This window comes from Bubalus kerabau, chromosome 4 (assembly GCF_029407905.1).
Source record: "Bubalus kerabau isolate K-KA32 ecotype Philippines breed swamp buffalo chromosome 4, PCC_UOA_SB_1v2, whole genome shotgun sequence".
In the NCBI taxonomy this organism is placed as follows: domain Eukaryota; kingdom Metazoa; phylum Chordata; class Mammalia; order Artiodactyla; family Bovidae; genus Bubalus; species Bubalus kerabau.
Window position 1 is genome coordinate 63,374,951 of NC_073627.1, and position 24,337 is coordinate 63,399,287.

General features: G+C 38.2%; 1 protein-coding gene across 1 annotated transcript in view; it reads left to right on the forward strand.

Moving 5' to 3' along the window:
- Window positions 1-24,337, forward strand: part of CA10 (carbonic anhydrase 10) — an 841,230-nt gene that overhangs the window by 104,760 nt on the left and 712,133 nt on the right. Inside the window, exon 4 of the mRNA XM_055577599.1 lies at window positions 23,714-23,788. Within this exon, the coding sequence (XP_055433574.1) occupies window positions 23,714-23,788 (75 nt within the window). The remainder of the gene's footprint in view (window positions 1-23,713; window positions 23,789-24,337) is intronic.

Here is a 24,337-nt window from a genome sequence, read left to right on the forward strand (position 1 = left end):
AAGATGGAGAAGCTCTATACAGTCAGCAAAAACAAGACCAAGAGCAGACTGTGGCTCAGATCATGAACTTCATATTGCCAAATTCAGACAGAAATTGCAGAAAGTGGGGAAACCCACTAGACCTTCCAGGTATGACCTAAATCAAATCCCTTATGATTATACAGTGGAAGTGAGAAATAGATTTAAGGGCCTAGATCTGATAGAGTGCCTGATGAACTATGGAATGAGGTTCGTGACATCGTACAGGAGACAGGGAGCAAGACCATCCCCAAGAAAAATGCAAAAAAGCAAAGTGGCTTTCTGAGGAGGTCTTACAAATAGCTATGAGAAGAATAGAAGTGAGAAGAGAAGTTAAAAGCAAAGGGGGAAAAAGAAAGTTATACCCTTTTGAATGCAGAGTTCCAAAGAAGAGCAAGGAGAGATAAGAAAGCATTCCTCAGGAATCAGTGCAAAGAAATAGAGGAAAACAATAGAATGAGAAAGACTAGAGATCTCATCAAGAAAATTAGAGATACCAAAGGAACATTTCATGCAAAGAAGGGCTCAATAAAGCACAGAAATGGTAGGGATCTAATAGAAGCAGAAGATATTAAGAACAGGTGGCAAGAATACACAGAAGAACTGTACAAAAAAGATATTCATGATCCAAATAATCACGATGGTGTGATCACTCACCCTCACCTGGAGCCAGACATCCTGGAATATGAAGTTAAAAGGGCTTTAGGAAGCATTCATCACTATGAACAAAGCTAGTGGAGGTGATGGAATTCTTTGAGCTATTTCGAATCCTAGAAGATGATGCTGTGAAACTGCTGCACTCAACATGTCAACAAATTTGGAAAACTCTGCAGTGGCCACAGGACGGGAAAAGGTCAGTTTTCATTACAGTCCCAAAGAAAGGCAAGGCCAAAGAATGCTTAAACTACTGCACAATTGCACTCATCTCACATGCTAGTAAAGTAATGCTCAAAATGCTCCAAGTCAGGCTTCAGCAATATGTGAACCATGTACTTCTAGATATTCAAGCTGGTTTTAGAAAAGGCAGAGGAACCAAAGATCAAATAGCCAATATCTGTTGGATGATTGAAAAAGCAAGAGAGTTCCAGAAACAAACAAACAAACAAACAAACAAAAAACCCATCTATTTCTACTTTATTGACTATGCCAAAGCCTTTGACTGTGTGGATCACAACAAACTGTGGAAAATTCTGAAGGAGATGGGAATACCAGGACACCTGACCTGCCTCTTGAGAAACCTGAATGCAGGTCAGGAAGCAACAGTTAGAACTGGACATGGAACAACAGACTGGTTCCAAATCAGGAAAGGAGTACGTTAAGACTGTATATTGTCACCCTGCTTATTTAACTTATATGCAGAGGACATCATGAGAAACTCTGAGCTGAAGAAGCACAAGCTGGAATCCAGATTGCTGGGTGAAATATCAATAACCTCAGATATGTAGATGACACCACTCTTATGGCAGAAAGTGAGGAACTAAAAAGCCTCTTGATGAAAGTGAAAGAGGAGAGTGAAAAAGTTGGCTTAAAGCTCAACATTCAGAAAACTAAGATTATGGCTCTGGTACCATCCCTTCATGGCAAATAGATGGGGAAACAGTGGCTGACTTTATTTTTCTGGGCTCCAAAATTACTGCAGATGGTGACTGCAGCCATGAAATTAAAAGAAACTTACTTCTTGGAAGGAAAGTTATGAGCACCCTAGACAGCATATTAAAGAGCAAAGACATTACTTTGTCAACAATGGTCTGTCTAGTCAAGGCAATGGTTTTTCCAGTAGTCACTGTATGGATGTGAGAGTTTAACTATAAAGAAAGCTGAGTGCCAAAGAATTGATGGTTTTGAACTGTGGTATTTGAGAAGACTGTTGAGAGTCCCTTGGACTGCAAGGAGATCCAACCAGTCCATCTAAAAGGATATCAGTCCTGGGTGTTCTTTGGAAGAACTGATGTTGAAGATGAAACTCCAATATTTTGGCCACCTGATGCGAGGAGCTGACTCATTTGAGAGACCCCCCCCCCCGCCCCCCGCATTGCAGGGGCTTCTCTGGTGGCTCAGACAGTAACGTGTCTGCTTGCAGTTTGGGAGACCCGGGTTCGTTCCCTTGGTTGGGAAGATCCCCTGGAGAAGGAAATGGCAACCCACTCCAGTACTCTTGCCTGGAAAATTCCATGGACTAAGGAGCCTGGTAGGCTACAGTGCATGGGGTCGCAAAGAGTCGGACACGACTGAGTGACTTCACTTCATTTCCGATATTCATTACAGCACTGTTTACAATAACCAGGACATAGAAATAACCAAATGTCCATCAACAGATGAGTAGATAAAGGTGATATAGAGTATGTGTACAATGGAATATTACTCAGACATAAAAAGGAGGAAATTGGGTCATTTGTAGTGATGTGGATGAACCTAGCATCTGTCATACAGAGTGAAGTAAGTCAGAAAGAGGAAAGAAATATTACATATTAATGCACATATATTGAATCCAGAAAAATGGTACTGATTAACCTATTTGCAGAACAAGAATACAGATTTTGGCATAGAGAATGGGCTTGTGGATAAAGGGTGTGAAAGATAGAATGGAATGAATTGGAAGAGTGACATTGACATAGATACACTATCATGGATAAAATATAGCTAGTGGGAAGCTGCTGTATAACACAGGCAGCCCAACTCAGTGCTGTATGATGACCTAGAAGGTTGGAATGGTGAGGGAGTGAAAATAAGGCTAAGAGGGAGGGAATAGATGTATACATATAGCTGATTTCATGTTGTTGAAGAGGAAAAACACAGCATTGTAAAGCAACTCTCCTCCAATTAAAAAAGGATAAAATTAACAAAGTTCATTAAAAAGAGTTTATGTGAGTTTAATGAGTCAGTATACATTAAGTGCTTAGGATAATGCCTCGGAATAAAAACTATTTAAATGTTACCATTATTATTTCTTCTCTTTGTTGACTCTTGGCTACCAAGAAGACCTTCGGCTCCAACTAAAGCCTAAAACCTAATGCCAGCCTGTCCTAGACCCAGTGATGGCATCGTCGTATATCATACGTTCACCAAAGTCAGAATCTTTCCATTTAGCAGCCATTCATGAGAACCCTAATGACAAAAAAAAAAAAAAAAAAAAAAAAAAGGTACAAAAGTGACAGAAAAACTCAGTTAAGGTCAATACTGATATATTTCATATGAACTTCTTTATAATCTTCCAGTATGAAGTTTTTGAGCTTGAGAGTCAGAGCACAGCATTTGCTTCAGAGTACATATACTCTTTCTATGTCTGCTTTTGGCTAACTTTGAAATTCAGAATTGCATGACTCAAAGAAAGTGGAATTTTAGAATTGCAGGATATTAATGTAATGATAGAATCAGGGTGATTGTGGCCTCATAGGATGAGGTTGGGATTGTGTCTTCATCTGCAGTTCTTCCTAAGATAGGTAACTCTTCTCTAAATGTTTGGTAAAATTCACCTGTGAAGCCATCTGGTTCTGGACTTCTGTTTGTTGGAAGTTTTTAAATCACAGTTTCAATTTCAGTACTTGTGATTGGTTTAGTCATATTTTCTATTTCTTCCTGGTTCAGTCTTGGAAAGTTGTACCTTTTTAAAGAATTTGTCCATTTCTTCTAGAGTTCATTTTATTGGCATAAAATTGTTTGTGGCAATTGCTTATGATCCTTCATTTCTAATTTCATTGTTGTGAGTCCTTTCTTTTGTTTTCTTGATGAGTCTAGCTAAAAGTTTATTAATTTTGTTTATCTTTTCAAAGAACCAGGCCTTAGATTCATGTATCTTTTCTATTGCTTTTTAGTCCCTATGTCTTTGTTTTCTGTTTTGATCTTTAAGATTTCTTTCCTTCTACCAACTTTAGGTTTTATTTGTTCTTATTTCTCTAAGTTGCTTTAGGTGTAAGGTAAGGTCATTTATTGGATATTTTTCTCATTTTTCTGAAGTAAGATTATATTGCTGTAAACTTCCCTCTTAGGATTTCTTTTGTTGCATCCCCTAGGTTTTAGTTTGTTGTGCTTTTATTGTCACTCTTCTCTAGGTATTTTTTATTTCCTCCTTGATTGCTTCAGTGATCCATTGGCTGTTTAGTAGCATAGTGTTTAACCTCCACATAATCTGTAAACTCTTGGAATACAAAATTATTACATAGAAATCTCTTACATTTCTGTATGCTAACAATGAAAAATCAGAAAGAGAAATTAAGGAAACAATCCCATTTGCTATTGCATCTAAGAGGAATAAGTCTATCTAAGGAGGTAAAAATGTGTACTCTGAAAACTATAACATGCTGATGAAAGACATTGAGGATGACACAAACAGATGTTATTTGTTTGGGAGAATCTGATCCCATCACTTCATGGGAAATAGATGGGGAAACAGTGGAAACAGTGTCAGACTTTATTTTTGGGGGCTCCAAAATCACTACAGATGGTGACTGCAGCCATGCAATTAAAAGACGCTTACTCCTTGGAAGGAAAGTTATGACCAACCTAGATAACATATTCAAAAGCAGAGACATTACTTTGCCAACAAAGATTCATCTAGTCAAGGCTCTGGTTTTTCCTGTGGTCATGTATGGATGTGAGAGTTGGACTGTGAAGAAGGCTGAGCGCCGAAGAATTGATGCTTTTGAACTGTGGTGTTGGAGAAGACTCTTGAGAGTCCCTTGGACTGCAAGGAGATCCACCCAGTCCATTCGGAAGGAGATCAGCCCTGGGATTTCTTTGGAAGGAATGATGCTAAAGCTGAAACTCCAATACTTTGGCCACCTCATGCAAAGAGTTGACTCATTGGAAAAGACTCTGATGCTGGGAGGGATTGGGGGCAGGAGGAGAAGGGGATGACAGAGGATGAGATGGCTGGATGGCATCACTGACTCGATGGACATGAGTCTGAGTGAACTCCGGGAGTTGGTGATGGACAGGGAGGCCTGGCGTGCTGCAATTCATGGGGTCGCAAAGAGTCGGACACGACTGAGCGACTGATCTGATCTGATCTGATTTTGTCAAAATGACTGTATTACCCAAGGGTATCTACAGATTCAGTGTGATCTTTATCAAATTACCAGTGGCATTTTTTCACAGAGCTAGAACAACAAAAACAACAAAATTACAGTTTGAATGGAAACAAAACACCTCGAATAACCAGAGCAATTTTAAGACACAATAAACTTTGAATAGCCAAAGCAATCCTAAGAAAGAAAAATGGAGCTGGAGGAATCAGGTTCACTGACTTCACACTGTACTGCAAAGCTACCATAGTGAAAACAGTATGGTACTAGCAAAACTCAGATATATTCAGCAGGACAGGATAGAAAGCCCAGATATAAACCAACATACCTATATTCAATTAGTCTATAACAAAAGAGGCAAGACTATACAATGGAGAGAGGACAGTCTCTTCAGTAAGCTAGGAAAATTGGGCAGCTACATTTAAAAGAATGAAACTCGAACACTCTCTGATACCATCCATAAAAATAAACTCAAAATGGATCAAAGGACTTCCCTGGTGGCTCAGTGCAAAGAATCTGCCTGCCAATGCAGAAGACACAGTTTTGATCCCTGATGCAGGAAGATACACATGCTAGGGAGCAACTATGCCTGTGCACCACAGTTCCCGATCCTGTGCTTTAGAGCCCAGGAGCTGCAACTGCTGAAGCTCCGCATGTCCTAGAGCCTATGCTCCACAACAAGAGAAGCCACTGCAGTGAGAAGCTCATGCATTGCAACTATAGAGTAGCTTCACTCACTGCAACTAGAGAAGAGGCCGTACAGCAACAAAGACCCAGTTCAGCCAAAAATACATAAATAAAATTACATATTAAATAAAGGATCAAAGACCTAAACATAAGGCTAAACACTGTAAAATCATTATAGGAAAACCTAGGAAGGACATTCTTGGACATAAATCACAGCAGTATATTTTTGGACTTGTCTTATAGAGTGCTCTCTGTGACAACCTGGAGGGTGGTGGGAGGGAGGTTCAGGATAGATGGGATACATGTATGCCTGTGGCCGATTAATGTTTATGTATGGCAAAAGCCATCCAAATATTGTAAAGTAACTATCCTCCAATTAAATGATTAAAATTTAAAAAATAAGGAAGTGGAAGCTAATTAACCTAATGATGATAGAGAATTTGCTTACTTTATAGACAAAGTATTGACTGGGGAAATCTCCTAGGATGATGAAAACATTTTATTGGCTGAGTTATTAATAATCTTTAATATATTTTCCACTTTTGTGCCTGGTGATTTTTTTTCCCCTGTAAACTAAGGGTGGTGTGGCTCTCAGGAATAACTTCTTCCTTACTCCTGTGATAAAAGAGTATTTGTAAGGGTGTTCCTTTCTTTTCATTTCTTGGTTTTGGTATGACTGCATGCAACATTTATAACAGAAAGGCTGTTCTTGGCATTCCCAGAAATTTGAGAAAATCTTTTGTTTGAAGAAAAAAAGTAATTTTGAAGTACACTTTCCTCTGTTTCCATTAGGGATAAACTTTTAGAGGGGATCTCAGAGAAAGCAGCCTCTCATAATGCTTTCTTTTCACTCATAATGATCTGTCTTTGATTTACAAGTGAGTAGACCTTAAGAAGACATTGTGCACAGTTCTGAAAGTAAATGATTAAAGAACAGAAGGAATTTTCTGTAACTTATAACTCTGGAACTTATCAAAGTCTACTTCCACTTGGTTTTCTTAGTGGAAGTACACATTCTGTTCCAGGATCCTTTGCACATGTTAAGAATACCAAATCTCATTATCAGAGATTTGTTTGGTGGAATTAGTACAAATACTATCAGAAAATCTTGGAATTTGCTGGCTACTGTACTGATAATCCTAAATTACTGAAATTGGATGTTCTGTTTAAATGATGACTAAACTTTTATTTTACTACTCATTTAAAATCCTTTTATATGTAATTGGAAGAGCAGCAGTTTGATCACCAGAGACCTTAAGTCACAATATTGGTTGGCTACCTGTTGTTAATTCTTCTGAAGGCTTTTACTCTTCTAAGTCTCAGTTTCTCCCTCTGCTAAATGAGGGGAACATCAAATAGGATTTCCAGCTTCTCTTCTGCATCTATAATTCAATGTTGTATTTATATTTTTCTGAATAAGTTAGCCCACCTTTAGAAGGAAATGAAATCTATTTAGATAATTTGTTTATAAGGTAATTATACTTTAATATATTCAGTCTCTTATACTACATCTCATTCCAGCAGCGATTCTCACTGTATTGGAGTTAAAGAAATGTTTGGGGGGTTATGTTGAATACTTATTTATTTTATTTTACTTTTTTTGCTGCAAAGTGCATCTCCAGTTTTTGTTTTCGTTTTTTTTTTTATTACAGATTCACTTTTTTTAATATTAATTTATTTTAATTGGAGGCTAATTACTTTACAATACTGTAGTGGTTTTTGCCATCATTGACATGAATCCGCCACGGGTGTACATGTGTTCCCCATCCTGAACCCCCTCCCACCTCCCTCCCCACCCCATCCCTCAGGGTCATTAATAGAGAAAGGTAACTTACAGAAGGAAACCCCTCCTTCCACTCAATTCCATCACCACCCAGCTTTTAACACATTTAATAACCTCAGTAAGCTTGTTTCCTTGAAATTTGTCTCTTTTCATCTAACATTTAAATAAGAGGAAATGTATCTGGGTCCTCAGGTTTCTAGTAATTGGGTCTGGGTTCAAATGAGTTGGTTTTCCTGATTTATCACCTGGTAAATGGTGATGGAGTTAGTAGTGTTGACTGAAAAAAAAAAAAATGCATAGCCTAGAAGTTGAGAATTATGTTTTTTCAGGGCATTACAGAAGACTATTGCACAAGAAGGCATCACTTAATGTAGTTTTGAGAAATTGCTCCAAAGAATTAAGGGAGTAACCAGAATATATAGAAATTTTTGTTGAAAGAAAATGTAGTCAAACATCAAAAAGATTACTGCTAATCACAAAAATAGACATCTCAAGTTAATAATTTTAGTGTTATATTATTTTTGGGAGGATGCAAGAATCTGAGTTTATTGGAATCAGTCCTTTGGTCTACATGTTAACTATCTAGGATCACTCTCTTGTTTTTCCTCTGTCCTGAATTACCCTCAGAGAACACCAGTGGAACAGCTACAGTGGCTGATGGCTTTATGGCATCTTTGTTTACTGAGATGACAGGTGACATTCTTTATCCACAGCAGAGGAGAAAGAGTACAGGAAGGGAGGGAAAAGGTGTAATTCTTGATTTAGGTTAGATAACACACATACATGATGAAATTTTCAGCAATATGTGGCTAATCTGATATGTATATAAGTGCTCTGCAGGCTCTCTTCAAAATGGCTAAAGTGACATGTGCAAAAATGACCATATAATTTATCATTTAAACCACAACTTTTTGAGAGCCAAAGAGAGCCCTATTTATAAATATATTGAGACAGGGTAAATTAGGAATATCCTAGGCAAGTCAAATAGATTCAAGGGATAAGATCTGATAGACAGAGTGCCTGCAGAGCTGTGGATTGAGGTTTGTAACATTGTACAGGAGGCAGTGATTAAAACCATCCCCAAGGGGCGGGGGGAGGGGGGAAGGCAAATAGATTGTCCAAGGAGGACTTACAAATGGCTGAAAAAAGAAGAGGAATGAAAGGCAAAGGAGAAAGGGAAGATATACCCAATTGAGCAGAGTTCCAAAGAATAGCAAGGACAGAAAAGAAAGCCTTCCTAAGTGAACAATGCAAAGAAATAGAGGAAGACAATAGAATGGGAAAGACTAGAGATCCCTTCAAGAAAATTAGAGATACCAAGGGAACATTTCATGCAAAGATGGGCACAATAAAGGACAGAAACGGTATGGACCTAACAGAACAGAAGATATTAAGAAGTGGTAAGAATACACAGAAGAACCATACAAAAAAGATCTTCATGACCTGGATAAACACCATAGTGTGATCACTCACCTAGAGCCAGACATCCTGGAGTGCGAAGTCAAGTGGGCCTTAGGAAACTTTACTATGAACAAAGCTAATGGAGGTGATAGAATTCCAGATGAGTTATTTCAAATCCTAAAAGATGATGCTGTGAAAGTGCTGCACTCAATATGTCAGCAAAATTGGAAAACTCAGCAGTTACTTCAGGAATGGAAAAGGTCAGTTTTCATTCCAATCTCACAAAAAGACAATACCAATGAATGTTCAAACTATCACACAATTGCACTCATTTCACATGGTAGCAGGGTAATGCTCAAAACCCTTCAAGCTAGGCTTCAACAGTATATGAACCAAGAAATTCCAGATGTACAAGCTGGGTTTAGATAAAGCAAATGAATCAGAGATCAAATTGCCAATATCTGTAGGATCATAGGAAAAGCAAGAGAATTCCAGATGAACATCTAATTCTGCTTCATTGACTATCCTAAATCCTTTGACTGTGTGGATCTCAGCAAGCTATGGAAAATTCTTCAAGAGATGGGAATGCCAGACCACCTTACCTGCCCTCTGTGAAACCTGTGTGCAGATTAAGAAGAAACAGTTAGAACTGGACATGGAACAATGGATGTGTTCCAATTTGGGAAAATAATTTGTTAAAGCTGTATATTGTTGCCCTGCTTATTTAAGTTATATGCAGAGTGCATCATGTGAAATGCTGGGCTGGATGAAGCAGCACAAGCTGGAATCAAGTTTGGCAGAAGAAATATCAATAACCTCAGATATGCAGATAATACCACCCTTATGACAGAAAGTGAAGAGGAATTAAATAACCTCTTGTTGAGGGTGAAAGAAGAGAGTGAAAAACATGACTTAAAACTCATTAATTCAAGAAACTAAGATCATGGCATCTTGTCTCATCACTTCATGGCAAATAGATGGGGAAACCATGAAAACAGTGACAGACTTTCTTTTCTTGGGCTTCAAAATCACTGCTAATGGTGACTCCAGCCATGAGATTAAAAGATGTTTGCTCTTTGGAGGAAAAGTTATGACAAACCTAGACAGCGCATTAAAAAGCAGAGACATTGCTTTGCCAACAAAGGTCCATATAATCAAATCTATGATTTTCCCAATAGTCATGCAGGATGTGAGAATTGGACCATAAAGAAAGCTGATCACCAAATAATTGATTTTTTGGAACGATGGTGTTGGATAAGACTTTTGAGAGTCCTTTGGATTCTTAGGAGATCAAGCCATTCAATCCTAAAGTAAATCAACCCTGAATATTCATTGGAAGGACTGATGATGAAGCTGAAGCTCCAATACTTGGCCCCCTGATGTGAAGAGCTGACTCATAAAAAAGACCCTGATACTGGGAAAGGTTTAAGGCAGGTGAAAGGGATAACAGAGGCTGAGATGGTTGGATGGCATCACCAACTTAACGAACTTGAGTTTGAGCAAACTCCCGGAGATCGTGAAGGACAGGGACTCCAGGTGTCCATGGAGTCACAAAGGGTCAGACATGACTGAGTGACTGTACACAAGAGGCAAGTCAGAAGTTACAGTCGTCCTAGCTACATATTCTCCTAGACATATTTCCTCCTCCTTTTGGTCCATCTTAGAAGAATGAGAAGCTTTCAAACTTTCTTCAGTATCAGTGTTATTGAACTCAAGACTGACTGCTCTCCACTGGAAATACTCAATAGACAAGTGTTGATTGGAAAGTAAAGCTTGTTTTATTCAACAAGCCAACAACCTGGGAAGGTGGACTCTTGTCCAAAAACCAACTCTGAAAATTGTGCCTGACAATGAGTTTTTAAAGGGAAAATCATTTGGGGATGGGATCAGAACAAACAAACAACAACACTTGTGTGCAGACTGTTTTCTGATTGGCTGATGGTGAGGTAGCAGTGCAGTGCTCCAGAAATCTCATGTTCAGCCTGAGATTACCCTCTCCCACCTGGGCAGGGACCTTAGCTCCTATAGAAGAACTCAAAGGTGTTGTCGCAGAGAGTGGCAAAGACTGAGCAACAGAACTGATTGCTTTGCATATTCCTTAAGGAGGAACCAGGACCCTGCTCCACAGTTGCAGTACTGTTTCTTGACTGTTCAGCCTTTGTTTCTGCATTTCTTCCCTTCTACATTAAGCAACTATTTGAATCTGCCCTTTGGAACGCAATATGATCAAGGAATCTGAATGAAGCCTATGTTCTATAAATAAAAAACGGGGACACAGAAAGGATGTGTACCTCTGAGGGCCCATGATCTGGGTTCTGTTTCATCACTGTGAAATATAGAGGATTCTATAAGACTTACCTTCATTCTATGCAATTCAAAACTATCATGTAGTCTATAGCTGGACAACATTTCTCTAGTTTCCTTTACATTTAAATATATTTAAAAAACTAGATTCCAGTCAGTAAAATATAGAAAGGAGTAATGAGCATTATGAGCAATTCTAAGCTTATGCCATGAAAACAACTTTCTGCTTCTGACCTGTGATATACATACACACCATGGTTGTTTGAATTCATATATTGCAGAAAGTAGAGCCACAAGACAGAAAGCCTGGGCCCTGTTTTGGAGAATTGCACAACAATCAGTAAAACTAGTTTTGGATGTTACATATGTGAGAAATAAACTTGTACTATGCCATTGAGATTTTAGAGTTTATTTTTTTTTTACAGCAGATAAACTAGCATTTTAATCACTTGCATTATCTTAGCTAATATATTGCACAAACATTAACCACAAATATGTTAAAAACTTCCTTTCAATTTCTTGTTGAACTTTGGGTCCATCCAAAATAGAAACCTAAAATGTGTAATCAAGTACAGTGAGTACATTCTAAATATTATTTTTGAAATGGAGTGAATTGAATTGAATCATGTTCAATTGGATTTAAATGAAATAAATTATACATAAAATGGTAAGAAACTTCAGAGATGACAAAGCTTTATTCCTGCTGGAAGGAACATGAAAGTTTTCAAGGAAAAAGTGGCCTTTAAGCTGATATTAATACCTGAAGAATTTTAAGTACTTTGCAGTGATGAAAGTGATGTTATAGGAAGAATAAATAGCATGAACAAACGACACATAAACAAGAGAGTTTAGTCTAACTAGGACATAGGGTCAGTCAGTGAAAAAAAAGTTTTGATTTATTTCAGCATCAGATCAGATCAGTCGCTCAGTCGTGTCCGACTCTTTGCAACCCCATGAATCACAGCACGCCAGGCCTCCCTGTCCAGCACCAACTCCCGGAGTTCACTCAGACTCACGTCCATCAAGACAGTGATGCCATCCAGCCATCTCATCCTCTGTCATCCCCTTCTCCTCCTGCCCCCAATCCCTCCCAGCATCAGAGTCTTTTCCAATGAGTCAACTCTTCGCATGAGGTGGCCAAAGTACTGGAGTTTCAGCTTTAGCATCATTCCTTCCAAAGAAATCCCAGGGCTGATCTCCTTCCGAATGGACTGGGTGGATCTCCTTGCAGTCCAAGGGACTCTCAAGAGTCTTCTCCAACACCACAGTTCAAAAGCATCAATTCTTCGGCGCTCAGCCTTCTTCACAGTCCAACTCTCACATCCATACATGACCACAGGAAAAACCATAGCCTTGACTAGACAAACCTTTGTTGGCAAAGTAATGTCTCTGCTTTTGAATATGTTATCTAGGTTGGTCATAACTTTCCTTCCAAGGAGTAAGCGTCTTTTAATTGCATGGCTGCAGTCACCATCTGTAGTGATTTTGGAGTCCCCCAAAATAAAGTCTGACACTGTTTCCACTGTTTCCCCATCTATTTCCCATGAAGTGATGGGACCGGATGCCATGATCTTCATTTTCTGAATGTTGAGCTTTAAGCCCACTTTTTCACTCTCCACTTTCATTGAACACCTGTTCTGTCACTATGACAAACCCATGAAGAAGTAATTTAAGAAAATACTATATACAATAAGGCTGCTGCTAGGTCACTTCAGTCGAATCTGACTCTGTGCGACCCCATAGATGGCAGCCCACCAGGCTCCCCTGTCTCTGGGATTCTCCAGGCAAGAATACCGGAGTGGGTTGCCATTTCCTTCTCCAGTGAGTGAATGAAAAGTGAAAGTGAAGTAGCTCAGTCGTGTCTGACTCTTAGCGACCCCATGGACTGCAGCCTACCAGGTTCCTCCATCCATGGGATTTTCCAGGCAAGAGTACTGGAGTGGGATGCCATTGCCTTCTCCGATACAATAAGGCAGACGTATATAATACATCCTGTGAGAGCACAGAGAAATAACCCTCAAAGGAGACTAGAGTAAGTTTCAAAAATAGGCAAATGCACCACACCTTGAAAAGCATTGAAAGCTTCACTTGTCCATCATTGTGTAACCTATTGGAAACCACTGATGAGTGATTGTTTTGATCCTTGAGTGATGATCAATGAGCCTGGATATTGCCTTATAAATACTTGCTGCTGCTGCTGCTAAGTTGCTTCAGTCGTGTCCGGCTCTGTGTGACCCCATAGATGGCAGCCCACCAGGCTTCCCCATCCCTGGGATTCTCCAGGCAAGAACACTGGAGTGGGTTGACATTTCCTTCTCCATTACATCAAAGTGAAAAGTGAAAGTGAAGTTGCTCAGTCGTGTCTGACTCTTTGCGACCCCATGGACTGCAGCCTACCAGGCTCCTGCGTCCATGGATTTTCCAGGCAAGAGTACTGGAGTGGAATGCCATTGCCTTCTCCGTTATAAATAGTTGGCAGTCATCAAATAATTTTACAGGGTCAATGAAAGACACAAGTAGAGTGCTGCTTTAGGAAGAGGTGCCTTAATAGTGGGCCAGCTGTGAGGGCAGCATCAGGGAGCATGGAGACAAAAAGTCCTGTGATTAGGCATCTGTAACTGTCTATTAAGCCACTGCTGAGGGCCTCTGACTAGGTAGTATAAACGTGTAGGAAAGTGGATCAGAGCTACAGCAGAAGTAGAATTGATGTCTTAATTCCTTGGGTATTGGAGGTGAGCATATATCAATATGGATTAGTGTCAGCAGTGAGTAACAGAAAATACCAATAAGGTTTATTTATCTTTTCTAAGGGTAGTCCTTCCAGCTCCGTCTATCTTGTTATTGGAGATGAGGCTTAAGCTTCATAGTTCAGAATGGCTATTTTAGCTCTTCGTAACATGCCCACATTCTAGAATCCTGGAAGGGATGTGAAGAGGCATACGTCTTCCTGTAACATTTCCTGGATGTCCTGCACACTAACATCTCATTGGCCATAACTTAGTCTCATTTCCACACCTAGCTACAGGGAAGCTAAGAAAGTGTAGTCTATTCTGAGAAGTCAGTATGCCTTACTAAATACCAAGACTTGTCTTGTTAAGGAAAAAGAGGAAAATGAATTATTAGCACTGCTTCTGTCACAGAGGCAAAAGACTTATAATTGTGAACTTCTGGAAAATAGCAATGCCTTTACCTAATGGACTGCTAGAAAAATTGGATAGAACTGGAATGAAAAATCCAGGTGAGGAATATAAGTATTTAAGTTATCTTTATTGAAATAGTGGCTGAGAGATGGGCTTCTCTGGTGGCTCAGTGGTAAGGAATCTGCCTGCCAATGCAGTAGATACCAGTTTAATCCCTGGGTTGGGAAGATCTTCTGCAGAAAGAAATGAGAACCCACCCTAGTATTCTTGACTGGGAAATCACATGGACAGAGGATCCTGGTGGGCTGCAGTTCATGGGGTCACAAAAAAGTTGGCTACAACTTAATGACTGAACAAGCTGAGATATGTAGGATGAGCAAATCTTTCCAGCTCTCCAGATAATTCAAGTTTTAAACTTTTTTTTTTCTCTTTTGTCTTTGTTATGTCTTTTTTTTCTCTCGTCTTTAAATAATGGAACTCTAGTTTGGTTCATCTGCACAACGCAAATATGCTCATAATTCACTGTGTCTACCATTTATGCAGTATGTGACAGCACCTTTCATGTAGTACATGATCAATAAATACTGAGTAGGTCAGAATCTGAAAGAAGGGTGAGATGTTGATCTGATGGTATATGAAAAAAAAAAAAAAAAGTTCTTAAAACCATTTGGCCCGTTCCTAAGAATTATATCTGATCTTATTTCCCACCACACTAATTGATTCCAATGGGTCAGTTTGTCTGCTTTTCCTGCAGCCCCATTGGAACTTGGGCTTTGTCCCAGCAAATAACACAAGTTCTCTTCATAAGTTTCCTGAATCAGTTGTTTTCCTGCTTTGACTTCTGTTCTATTTTCACAGGTTTCTTGGTGACAATACTTTGACTTGAAAATGTCACGAGTGTTTTCAGGGGCCTTTGAACTCTCCTTGGGTCAGGAAGGGCTATTTTTTCCTTTTGTGAATTGGCTCAGAATCTGGAGAATGAAATGTGCAATTACTGCTTCTTCAAGCTATCATATAATTTCTTTTTCTTTAATTTCAACCCTATTCAAGTAAAATTGTGTTCTAGTTTATGTTTTCTGAACAACTTTCTACTTTGTGTCATTTGTCAGATTACTTTCCTGCCTTTTGGTTGCAGTGCCCCAGACCTTCCCCTCTTTCTCCCATGCCATACCACCAACCATTAACATCAAATAATAAAAGCAGTAGATATTATATTGTAAGCACAGAGTATCATATTGATGTTCTTTTGACAGCCTTTCAAGATAGCTGTTAACAATTTTAGATAAGAACACTGGATATTCTGTTTTTGTTTTTGTTTTTTTTTCTTTTGAGAATTTGAAATATGAAATTATTTGCTCAAAGTAACACAAAATTGGGTAGTAAATTTAAATTCAATTACAGGTTGCTTTGTATTGTCCATTATTTCACCCTGCTTCTCAAAAGATACCAAAAAGTCTGCTTATTTCCTTTCTTTTCATTTGACTGCTGCTGCTGCTGCTAAGTTGCTCCAGTTGTGTCCGACTCTGTGTGACCCATAGACGGCTAAATTCAAGCTTAAGATAGATATAGGAGATTTTAGTTTCATTCAAAGCTATTGGTTGTGATTGGAAATTATGTGTGAAATGAGATTAATCCCATAATTAACTAATTCATTTATTTTAAAACTTGTCAATAGTTTATCAACTGTGGTTTAAAAATTGATTTATTATGTCAATACTCTTTTAGTATTCTGATTATAGCACATACATTCTCCTTATCCCTGTGACTTGTGGGAGGCCAGGTGAATCTGGGCATGGACTTGAAACTTTTGCATCTGAAGTTTCATCTATCTGTTTTAAAACATGAATAGATTTTACTACCAAATTGATCTATAATATTTATGGATAATACATCTATACCTGATTTCAAGTTGATAAATAATAGTAATAAAGTAAAATACAAAATGTGTGTTCAGTTTGATGAAACATTCATCTCATGAATTTATGAAAGAAAAGAATCATTCATTAGATAGAGTTACAATATTTCTTGATAAATACTTCTTGCCTATTTTTCAGAAGTCAAATTATGTTTAAATGGATTAGTATTGTTTTATCATTGTCTGAAATTTCTTCAATATTCCCTTAAAAAATAATCACTTGCATTACCATGGCAATGCAAATTGCTAAATGTTTTTTTATAAAGTAACTTAACAAGTGCACTTATGCATTATTATTTGACCCTGATTTTGGTATACTGTCTCAAAGAAAAGTTCTTAAAGAGGGAGATCAGTGGACACTCTGAAACTGAAAAAAGATAATTGCAGTATTCAAACAAGAAAATGGTCAATAGACAGGAAATCACTGGGAAATTATGGCATGCTTACTGAAATAAATATTATATGCACATTAAAAATAATAGAGAAAATAACTCATGACACAATGTTTGGTGAAAGAAGCAGAAAACAAAATTATAGCTACACTTACACAGATTAGAGCTGATCTTTTTCTCCCCTTTCATTTGTATTCTACTATTGTTACTATTTTAGTTACATGGTTTTTAAAATCTAGAAACTATTTAACATTAAACTTCTTTTAAAGTAAGAAAATGGCAACCCACTCCTTTATTCTTGCCCAGGAAATCTCATGGACAGAAGAGCCTGGCAGGCTGCACTCCATGGGGTCACAAAATAGTTGGAAACAATTTAGTGATTAAACAACAACAAATGTGAGGAGGAGTCTGAGGAGTGGGTATTCCTAACAAACTTGTAAATAGCATTTCTGAATGGTGCTTTACATCTTTCTCTCTTCCTAGATTTATTAAACAAATATTTACTAAAACTGTGCCCAATGAACCTATTATATGAGTCGCATTATAGCAGACAAGGCACAACATTTGCACTTGAGATAGTTTTAATTTGCTTAAGGAGACAGGGATATAGGGAAATCACAGATTAGAAAAATGTGAAGAAATTGTTGCAGCCATGAGAAGACTAAGAAGACCTGAATCCTAGATGCCATCCTTGAACAGAAGAAGGGTGACAGACTAAAACTATAGGAAATCTGAATAAAGTGTGTGTGCATGCCAAGTCACTTCAGTCGTGTCCAACTCTTTGCAACCCTGTGAACCATAGCCCACCAGGCTCCACTGTCCATACTGAAGTGGATTGCCATGATCTCCTCCAGGGAATCTTCTTGACCCAGGAATCGAACCCACATCTTTTATGTTTCATGCATTGGCAGGTGAGTTCTTTACTACTAGCACCACCTGGAAAACCCAAATAAAGTGTGAACTTCAGCTAATAATAATTTTTCAACACTAGTTTATTAATTTTGATAAATGTAGTAATGAAGTATGTTAGTAATAAAGGAGATGGGAAAGCAATATATAGTATATGGGAACTCTGTACTATCTTTGTAATGTTTCTATATCTCTAAAAGTTCAAAAACAGAGAGAGAGAGAGAGGGGAAGAAGAGAAGAAGGAAGAAGAGAGAGAAGTAAAATAGTTAAAAGAATGGCATGAGGCCACTATTTTCTCTATTTCTTTGTTTTTACCAACTTAAGTTGCCTTTCTCAATTTCATTTTGTATTTCCCTCCTTGGTTTAACTTCTAAATATTGAACATCTTAGAACTCTATTCTGTCCCTCTGGTCTCTCTCTACATATTTCCACTTTCTTCTTGGTGACCTCTTCTAAACCTATGGTTTTAAATATCATTTATATGTCAAAGAATCATAAATGTATGTCTTGTCTTGATCTCAGAATACCTTTTATATCTAACTGCATACTTAACATCTCCCCATAATTTCTCACTAGCCTTCTCAAACAGAGCTCTTTACTCCATGTTTCAAAGCTACTCTTCCCTTAGTATCCATTGTAATCTCAATAACTATCAACATTTAATCACTCAGGCCCAAAATGGTAGAAGCTATCCTTGATCTATGGTCTTTAACTTCCTTCATTCAACTTATCAGCAAGTCTTATCACTCTTCCTCTAAAATATACAGAGAAATAAAATATGTATGTATTTTATATAATTTTATATAATATGTATGTATTTTATATAGGAGTGTGTATGTGTAGTCCATTCACTTCTATTTTCACTAATATTATGCTAGTTAACTCGAGTAGGAAATGGCAACCTACTCTGATATTCTTGTCTGGAAAATTCAATGGACAGAGGAGACTGATGGGCTACAGTTGCAAAGAGTCGGGTACAACTGAGCAGGTACGCACACACACAAACACACACATATGCACATGCTAGTTAAAATCACCATCTTCTTTCTCCTGGACTACCACTTAAATCATTAGGACTCATCTGGACCCTTTCCCCCCATATGTAGACTATGGTTCAAACACAATGACCACTTTTAGGTTTATGTTTCTGGGAAAAGCTACACCTACTTGCTTTCTCAGGATCTTTTAATCCCCCTAAAATGCTATAGAAAATGATTTTCTGGAGGCCAGATCCTTTTTTGTTATTTAAATGTTAGATTAGCTATCAAAATCTCAAAAGCCATCATTATCATACCATCTAATGTGTCTTCTTGCATGCTAAGTAACTTCAATCATGTCTGGCACTTTGAGACCCTATGAACTGTAGCCCACCACACTCATCTTGTCCCTGGGATTCTCCAGTCAAAAATACTGGAGTGGGTTGCCATTTCTTCATCTGGTGGATCTTCCCAACCCAAGGATTGAACCTGCATCTCCTGAGTCTCCTGCATTGGCAGGCGGATTCTTTGCCACTAGTGCCACCTGGGAAGCCCATTCTCTATTACCTCACTTTCTTTAGTTGTACCAAAAAGTACTTTCCTCTATTAGTATTTTTATTATAGTTAAATTCAATTTGTTTGCTTTTATCTGTCTCCTTCCAGTAGAACACAAGTTCTTGGAAAATAGACACTTTGTATTCTTGATGCTTATAATTCTGCCTGATAGTCAAAGGTACTCACCAAATGTTTACTGAATTAATGAAAGTGACAAATAATGCTGAAGAAGCTGAAGATGAATGGTTATACGAAGACCTACAAGACCTTCTAGAACTAACACCCAAAAAAGATGTCCTTTTCATTGTACACGACTGGAATGAAAAAGTAGGAAGTCAAGAACTACCTGGAGTAACAGGCAAATTTGGCTTTGGAATACAGAATGAAGCAGGGCAAAGGGTAACCGAGTTTTGCCAAGAGAACGCACTGGTCATAGCAAACACCCTTTTCCAACAACACTAGTGAAGACTCTACACATGTACGTCACCAGATGGTCAATACCAAAATCAGATTGATTATAGTCTTTGCAGCCAAAGATGGAGAAATTCTATGAAGTCAGGAAAAAAAGAAAAAGAAAAGACCAGGAGCTGACTGTAGCTCAGATCATGAACACCTTATTGCCAAATTCAGACTTAAATTGAAGAAAGAAGGGAAAACCACTAGACCATTCGGGTATGACCTAAATCAAATCCCTAACAATTATACAGTGGAAGTGAGAAATAGACTCAAGGGATTAGTTCTGATAGAGTGCCTGAAGAACTATGGACGGAGGTTTGTGACATTGTACAGGAGGCAGGGATCAAGACCATCCCCAAGAAAAACAAATGCAAAAAGGTAAAATGGTTGTCTGAGGAGGCCTCACAAATAGCTGTGAAAAAAAGAGAAGTGAAAGGCAAATGAGAAAAGTAAAGATATACCGATCTGAAAGCAGAATTCCAAAGAATAGCAAGGAGAGATAAGAAAGCCTTCATCAGTGATCAATGCAAAGAGACAGGAAAACAATAGAATTGGAAAGACTAGAGATCTCTTCAAGAAAATGAGAGATACCAAGGGAATATTTCATGCAAAGATAGGCAAAATAAAGAACGGAAATGGTATGGACCCAACAGAAGCAGAAGATATTAAGAAGAGGTGTCAAGAATAAATAGAACTATACAAAAAAGATTTTCATGACCCAGATAATCACAATGGTGTGATCACTCACCTAGAGCCAGACATCCTGGAATGCAAAGTCAAGTGGGCCTTAGGAAGCATCACTATGAACAAAGCTAGTGGAGGTGATGGAATTCCAGTTGAGATATTTCAAACCCTAAAGGATGATGCTGAGAAAGTGCTGCACTCAATATGCCAGCAAATTTAGAAAACAATAGTGGCCACAGGACTGGAAAAGGTCAGTTTTCATTCCAATCCCAAAGAATGACAATGCCAAAGAATGCTCAAACTACCGCACAATTGCAACTCATCTCACATGTTAGCAATGTAATACTCAAAATTCTCCAGGCCAGGCTTCAACAATATGTGAACCATTAACTTTGTGATGTTTAAGCTGGATTTAGAAAACAGAGGAACTAGAGATCAAAATCAAACATGTGTTGGATCATCGAAAAAGAGAGTTCCAGAAAAATATCTACTTCTGCTTTATTGACTATGCTAAAGCCTTTGACTGTGTGGATCACAATAAACTGGAAAATTCTGAAAGAGATGGAAATAACAGACCACCTGACCTGCCTCCTGAGAAAAATGTATTCAGGTCAGGAAGCAACAGATCTGCACATGAAGAATCAGAATGATTCCAAATCGGTAAAGGAGTACCTCAAGGCTGTATATTTTCACCCTGCTTATTTAACGTATATGCAGAGTACATCATGAGAAATACTGAGCTGGATGAAGCAAAAGCTGGAATCAAGATTGCTGGGAGAACTATCAATAACCTCAGATATGCAGATGACATCACCCTTATGGCAGAAAACAAAGAGTAACTAAAGAGCCTATTGATGAAACTGAAAGAGGAGAATGAAAAAAGTTGGCTTAAAACTCAACATTCAGGAAACTTAAGATCATGGCATCTGGTCCCATCACTTCATGACAAATAGATGGGGAAACAGTGGAAACAATGAAAGACTTTATTTTTTTGAGCTTCAAAATCACTGGAGATGGTGACTGCAGCTATGAATTTAAAAGACACTTGCTCCTTGGAAGAAAAGTTATGACCAACCCAGACAGCATATTATAATGCAGAGACAGCACTTTGCCAACAAAGGTCCATCTAGTCAAAGCTATGGTTTTTCCAGTATTCATGTATGGATGTGAGAGTTGGACTATAAAGAAAGTTGAGCACTGAAGAATTGATGCTTTTGAACTGTGGTGTTGGAGAAGACTCTTGAGTGTCCCTTGGACTGCAAGGAGATCCAACCAGTCCCTCCTAAAGGAAATCAGTACTGAATATTCATTGCAAGGACTAATGCTGAAGCTGAAACTCCAATTCTTTGTCCATATGATGTGAAGAACTGACTCATTTGAAAAGACCCAGATGCTGGGAAAGATTGAAGGCAGGAGGAGAAGGGAATGACAGAGGATGAGATGGTTGGATGGCATCACCCACTCAATGGACATGAGTTTGGGTAAACTCGGGGAGCTGGTGATGGACAGGGACCCCTGATGTGCAGCAGTCCATGGGTTGTAAAGAATGAGACATGACTGAGCGACTGAACTGAACTGAACTAAACTGAACTGAATGTTCTGAAATTCAGGAAGATGAGGGATTATAGTCGGAGGGGCTGGGGCAGGGGGAAGGTACGTCAACGATGTGGAGAAAAAAATAGATATGATATTTGTGGTATATTGGGAACAGCAGGTAGACAGAAATTTTGTAATGATTATAAGATCAGAATGAGTGGCCAATCCCAACTGTAATGATTCTAGAATATCAGGTTCAGAATCAGTGATGTTAAGGACTTTCCTTTTTTTCATTTTCAATTCCAGGTACCTTTGAGCATTTTAACCATGATATTATTTTAAGCCTTTTGTGTAAAACTGATATAGGCTACTCCACCACTTTTTTTAAACAAAATTCTTCATTTCTTAATGCAAAGTTTGATTTCAGCCCTGCTTGGGTCTGGGCCAAAATATAAGGTTATTCTAAATTATATCTTCTGTGGTTGGAATTGCCACAAGAAAGAGAATAAAATTGAAATAGGTTTTCCTTACTATAAAAAGAAGGACCTTGGATATGTGTATTTCCTTATCTGGTAGTGATGATAGCTTTCATTGTCAACACAATTTTTTTGACTAATTACCTTGATTTTTCCCAGGGGCTTGTTGCACATCAAGTAAAGATCCCAATCCATAGCTAAAGAGAAGTGGAGAACACAGCAGAAGCTAAAACTGCTTTCTGTTCACATGTTTGCTCTGAGAAATTCTTAATCAGCTCTTTACCCACTGGAAGTCAGATGGAAGCAACCACAAGATGATTATTGAGGACATTCCTGTGAAAGGCACTCGGTCATGTCTGACTCTTTGCGACCCCATGGACTATACAGTCCATGGAATTCTCTGGGCCAGAATACTGAAGTGGGTAGCCTTTCCCTTCTCCAGGGGATCTTCCCAACCCAGGGATTGAACCCAGGTCTCCTGCCTTGAGGGCAGATTGTTTACCACCTGAGCTACCAGGGAAGCATTAAAATGGAAATGCAGTACTTTTCTTGTTTCCCTTGCTCACATAAACCCCTATCGCACTACAGGAGAATTTTAAATGAGTTGTCTTTTAAATGTACTGCCCTGTCTTTCCAAATTGCCCATTTAAATGGGAATTTAAGAACATATGTGAAAGCCTTTGTTTTATTCATTTCTAATCTGTACCTATCATGTTTTGTAATTGATGTCATCCAGTGGGCCCTGCTCAGGCTGACTAATTTTTGCAGGGTGAATTTGGATCATTCTCAATGCATGTCAAAGAAAGCTAACAAAAACTCTGCAGTTCCATCATAAGAGACTTGATTCAGATGGTCTGACTCTCTTGCTGCCTGCTAAAATCTTATATAATGCCACATCTTAATGGATGAGTTGCTGAAGAAACAGTGAATGGAAATGGACAGAGAGCAAAGTGTTTTGCAATTCTCTTGATGTAACAGAGTCTTTCAGTATTGCTTTTGTCTGTTGCAACATTTTTAATTATCCAGGGGCTTCCTTTTGCTTATTTTTAAATGACATTTCTTGAATTGATTCTTCAGTCAGACTGATAGGTCTTCCTTATATAGATGTGTGTATGTACATATGTGTAGGGGGCAGGTTAAAAAAAAAAAAAAAAAAAGAGGTGAGTTAGAGATAAGTGACGGGAAATTCAAATAAGCTTAAATACATCCTTACTATTTCTCTTCAGTAGAAATATTCTGAGTGTGTTTTTTTTTTTTTAATAAAACTTTATGACAGTATCTTTACAGGTTAATAATTTGAAAATAAGGAGGTAGAACGTTGCTGTTACATTCTATAGTTTGACTTTTGGATAGAAAATGATTATTTTATGTATAGTCACTCTTCTTTATTGGACAACCAGGATACAGTACTTCTCTGCTATCATCTTAGTCTCTTTTCTCCTTTGTTTTTTTCCTTTAGCTCAACAGAATTCACCAAAAATCCACGAAGGCTGGTGGGCATACAAGGAGGTGGTCCAGGGAAGCTTTGTCCCAGGTAAATGCACATTTATTCTTCTTACTTTATTTTTAGGAAAGTAATATGTGTGAAATCTATTATTTCCAGGATTTTGCATTTGCTATATGGCATGGAATCTATTGTATAAGTCACCATAGTCTGATTTAGGTGCTAGATCAATACTGCCTTAAGAGAAAGTTTATTAAGTGAGTGCCAATTTAACCAAGACCATGTTTTTTCATCTGAGCTTATATCTTAAGGTTCTTCTATCTACAGATGGCTCTGTCAATGAGAGGGCAATGCAGGAGTCAGGGTTGAGGTTCTGTATGCTGAAATTTGGTTGAGAAAGAGCTTTTTTTTTTTTTTTTTTTAATGTTAAGGAAACAGGAAGTCTGGCAAGGCTGATCATAGCAGTGGGGCTTACTGTGATGCACACTATCTCTGATGTTATTACTAAAGTAATATTCATGGTCAGGACTTAGTTGGGCCAAATATCAGATAAAAAATAATAGGCAAAGTGGATGTTGTCAGCATGAGGGGAGAGAACTGAAGACAGGTTAGAGCCAGAAGCATGACATAAGTTAAGTT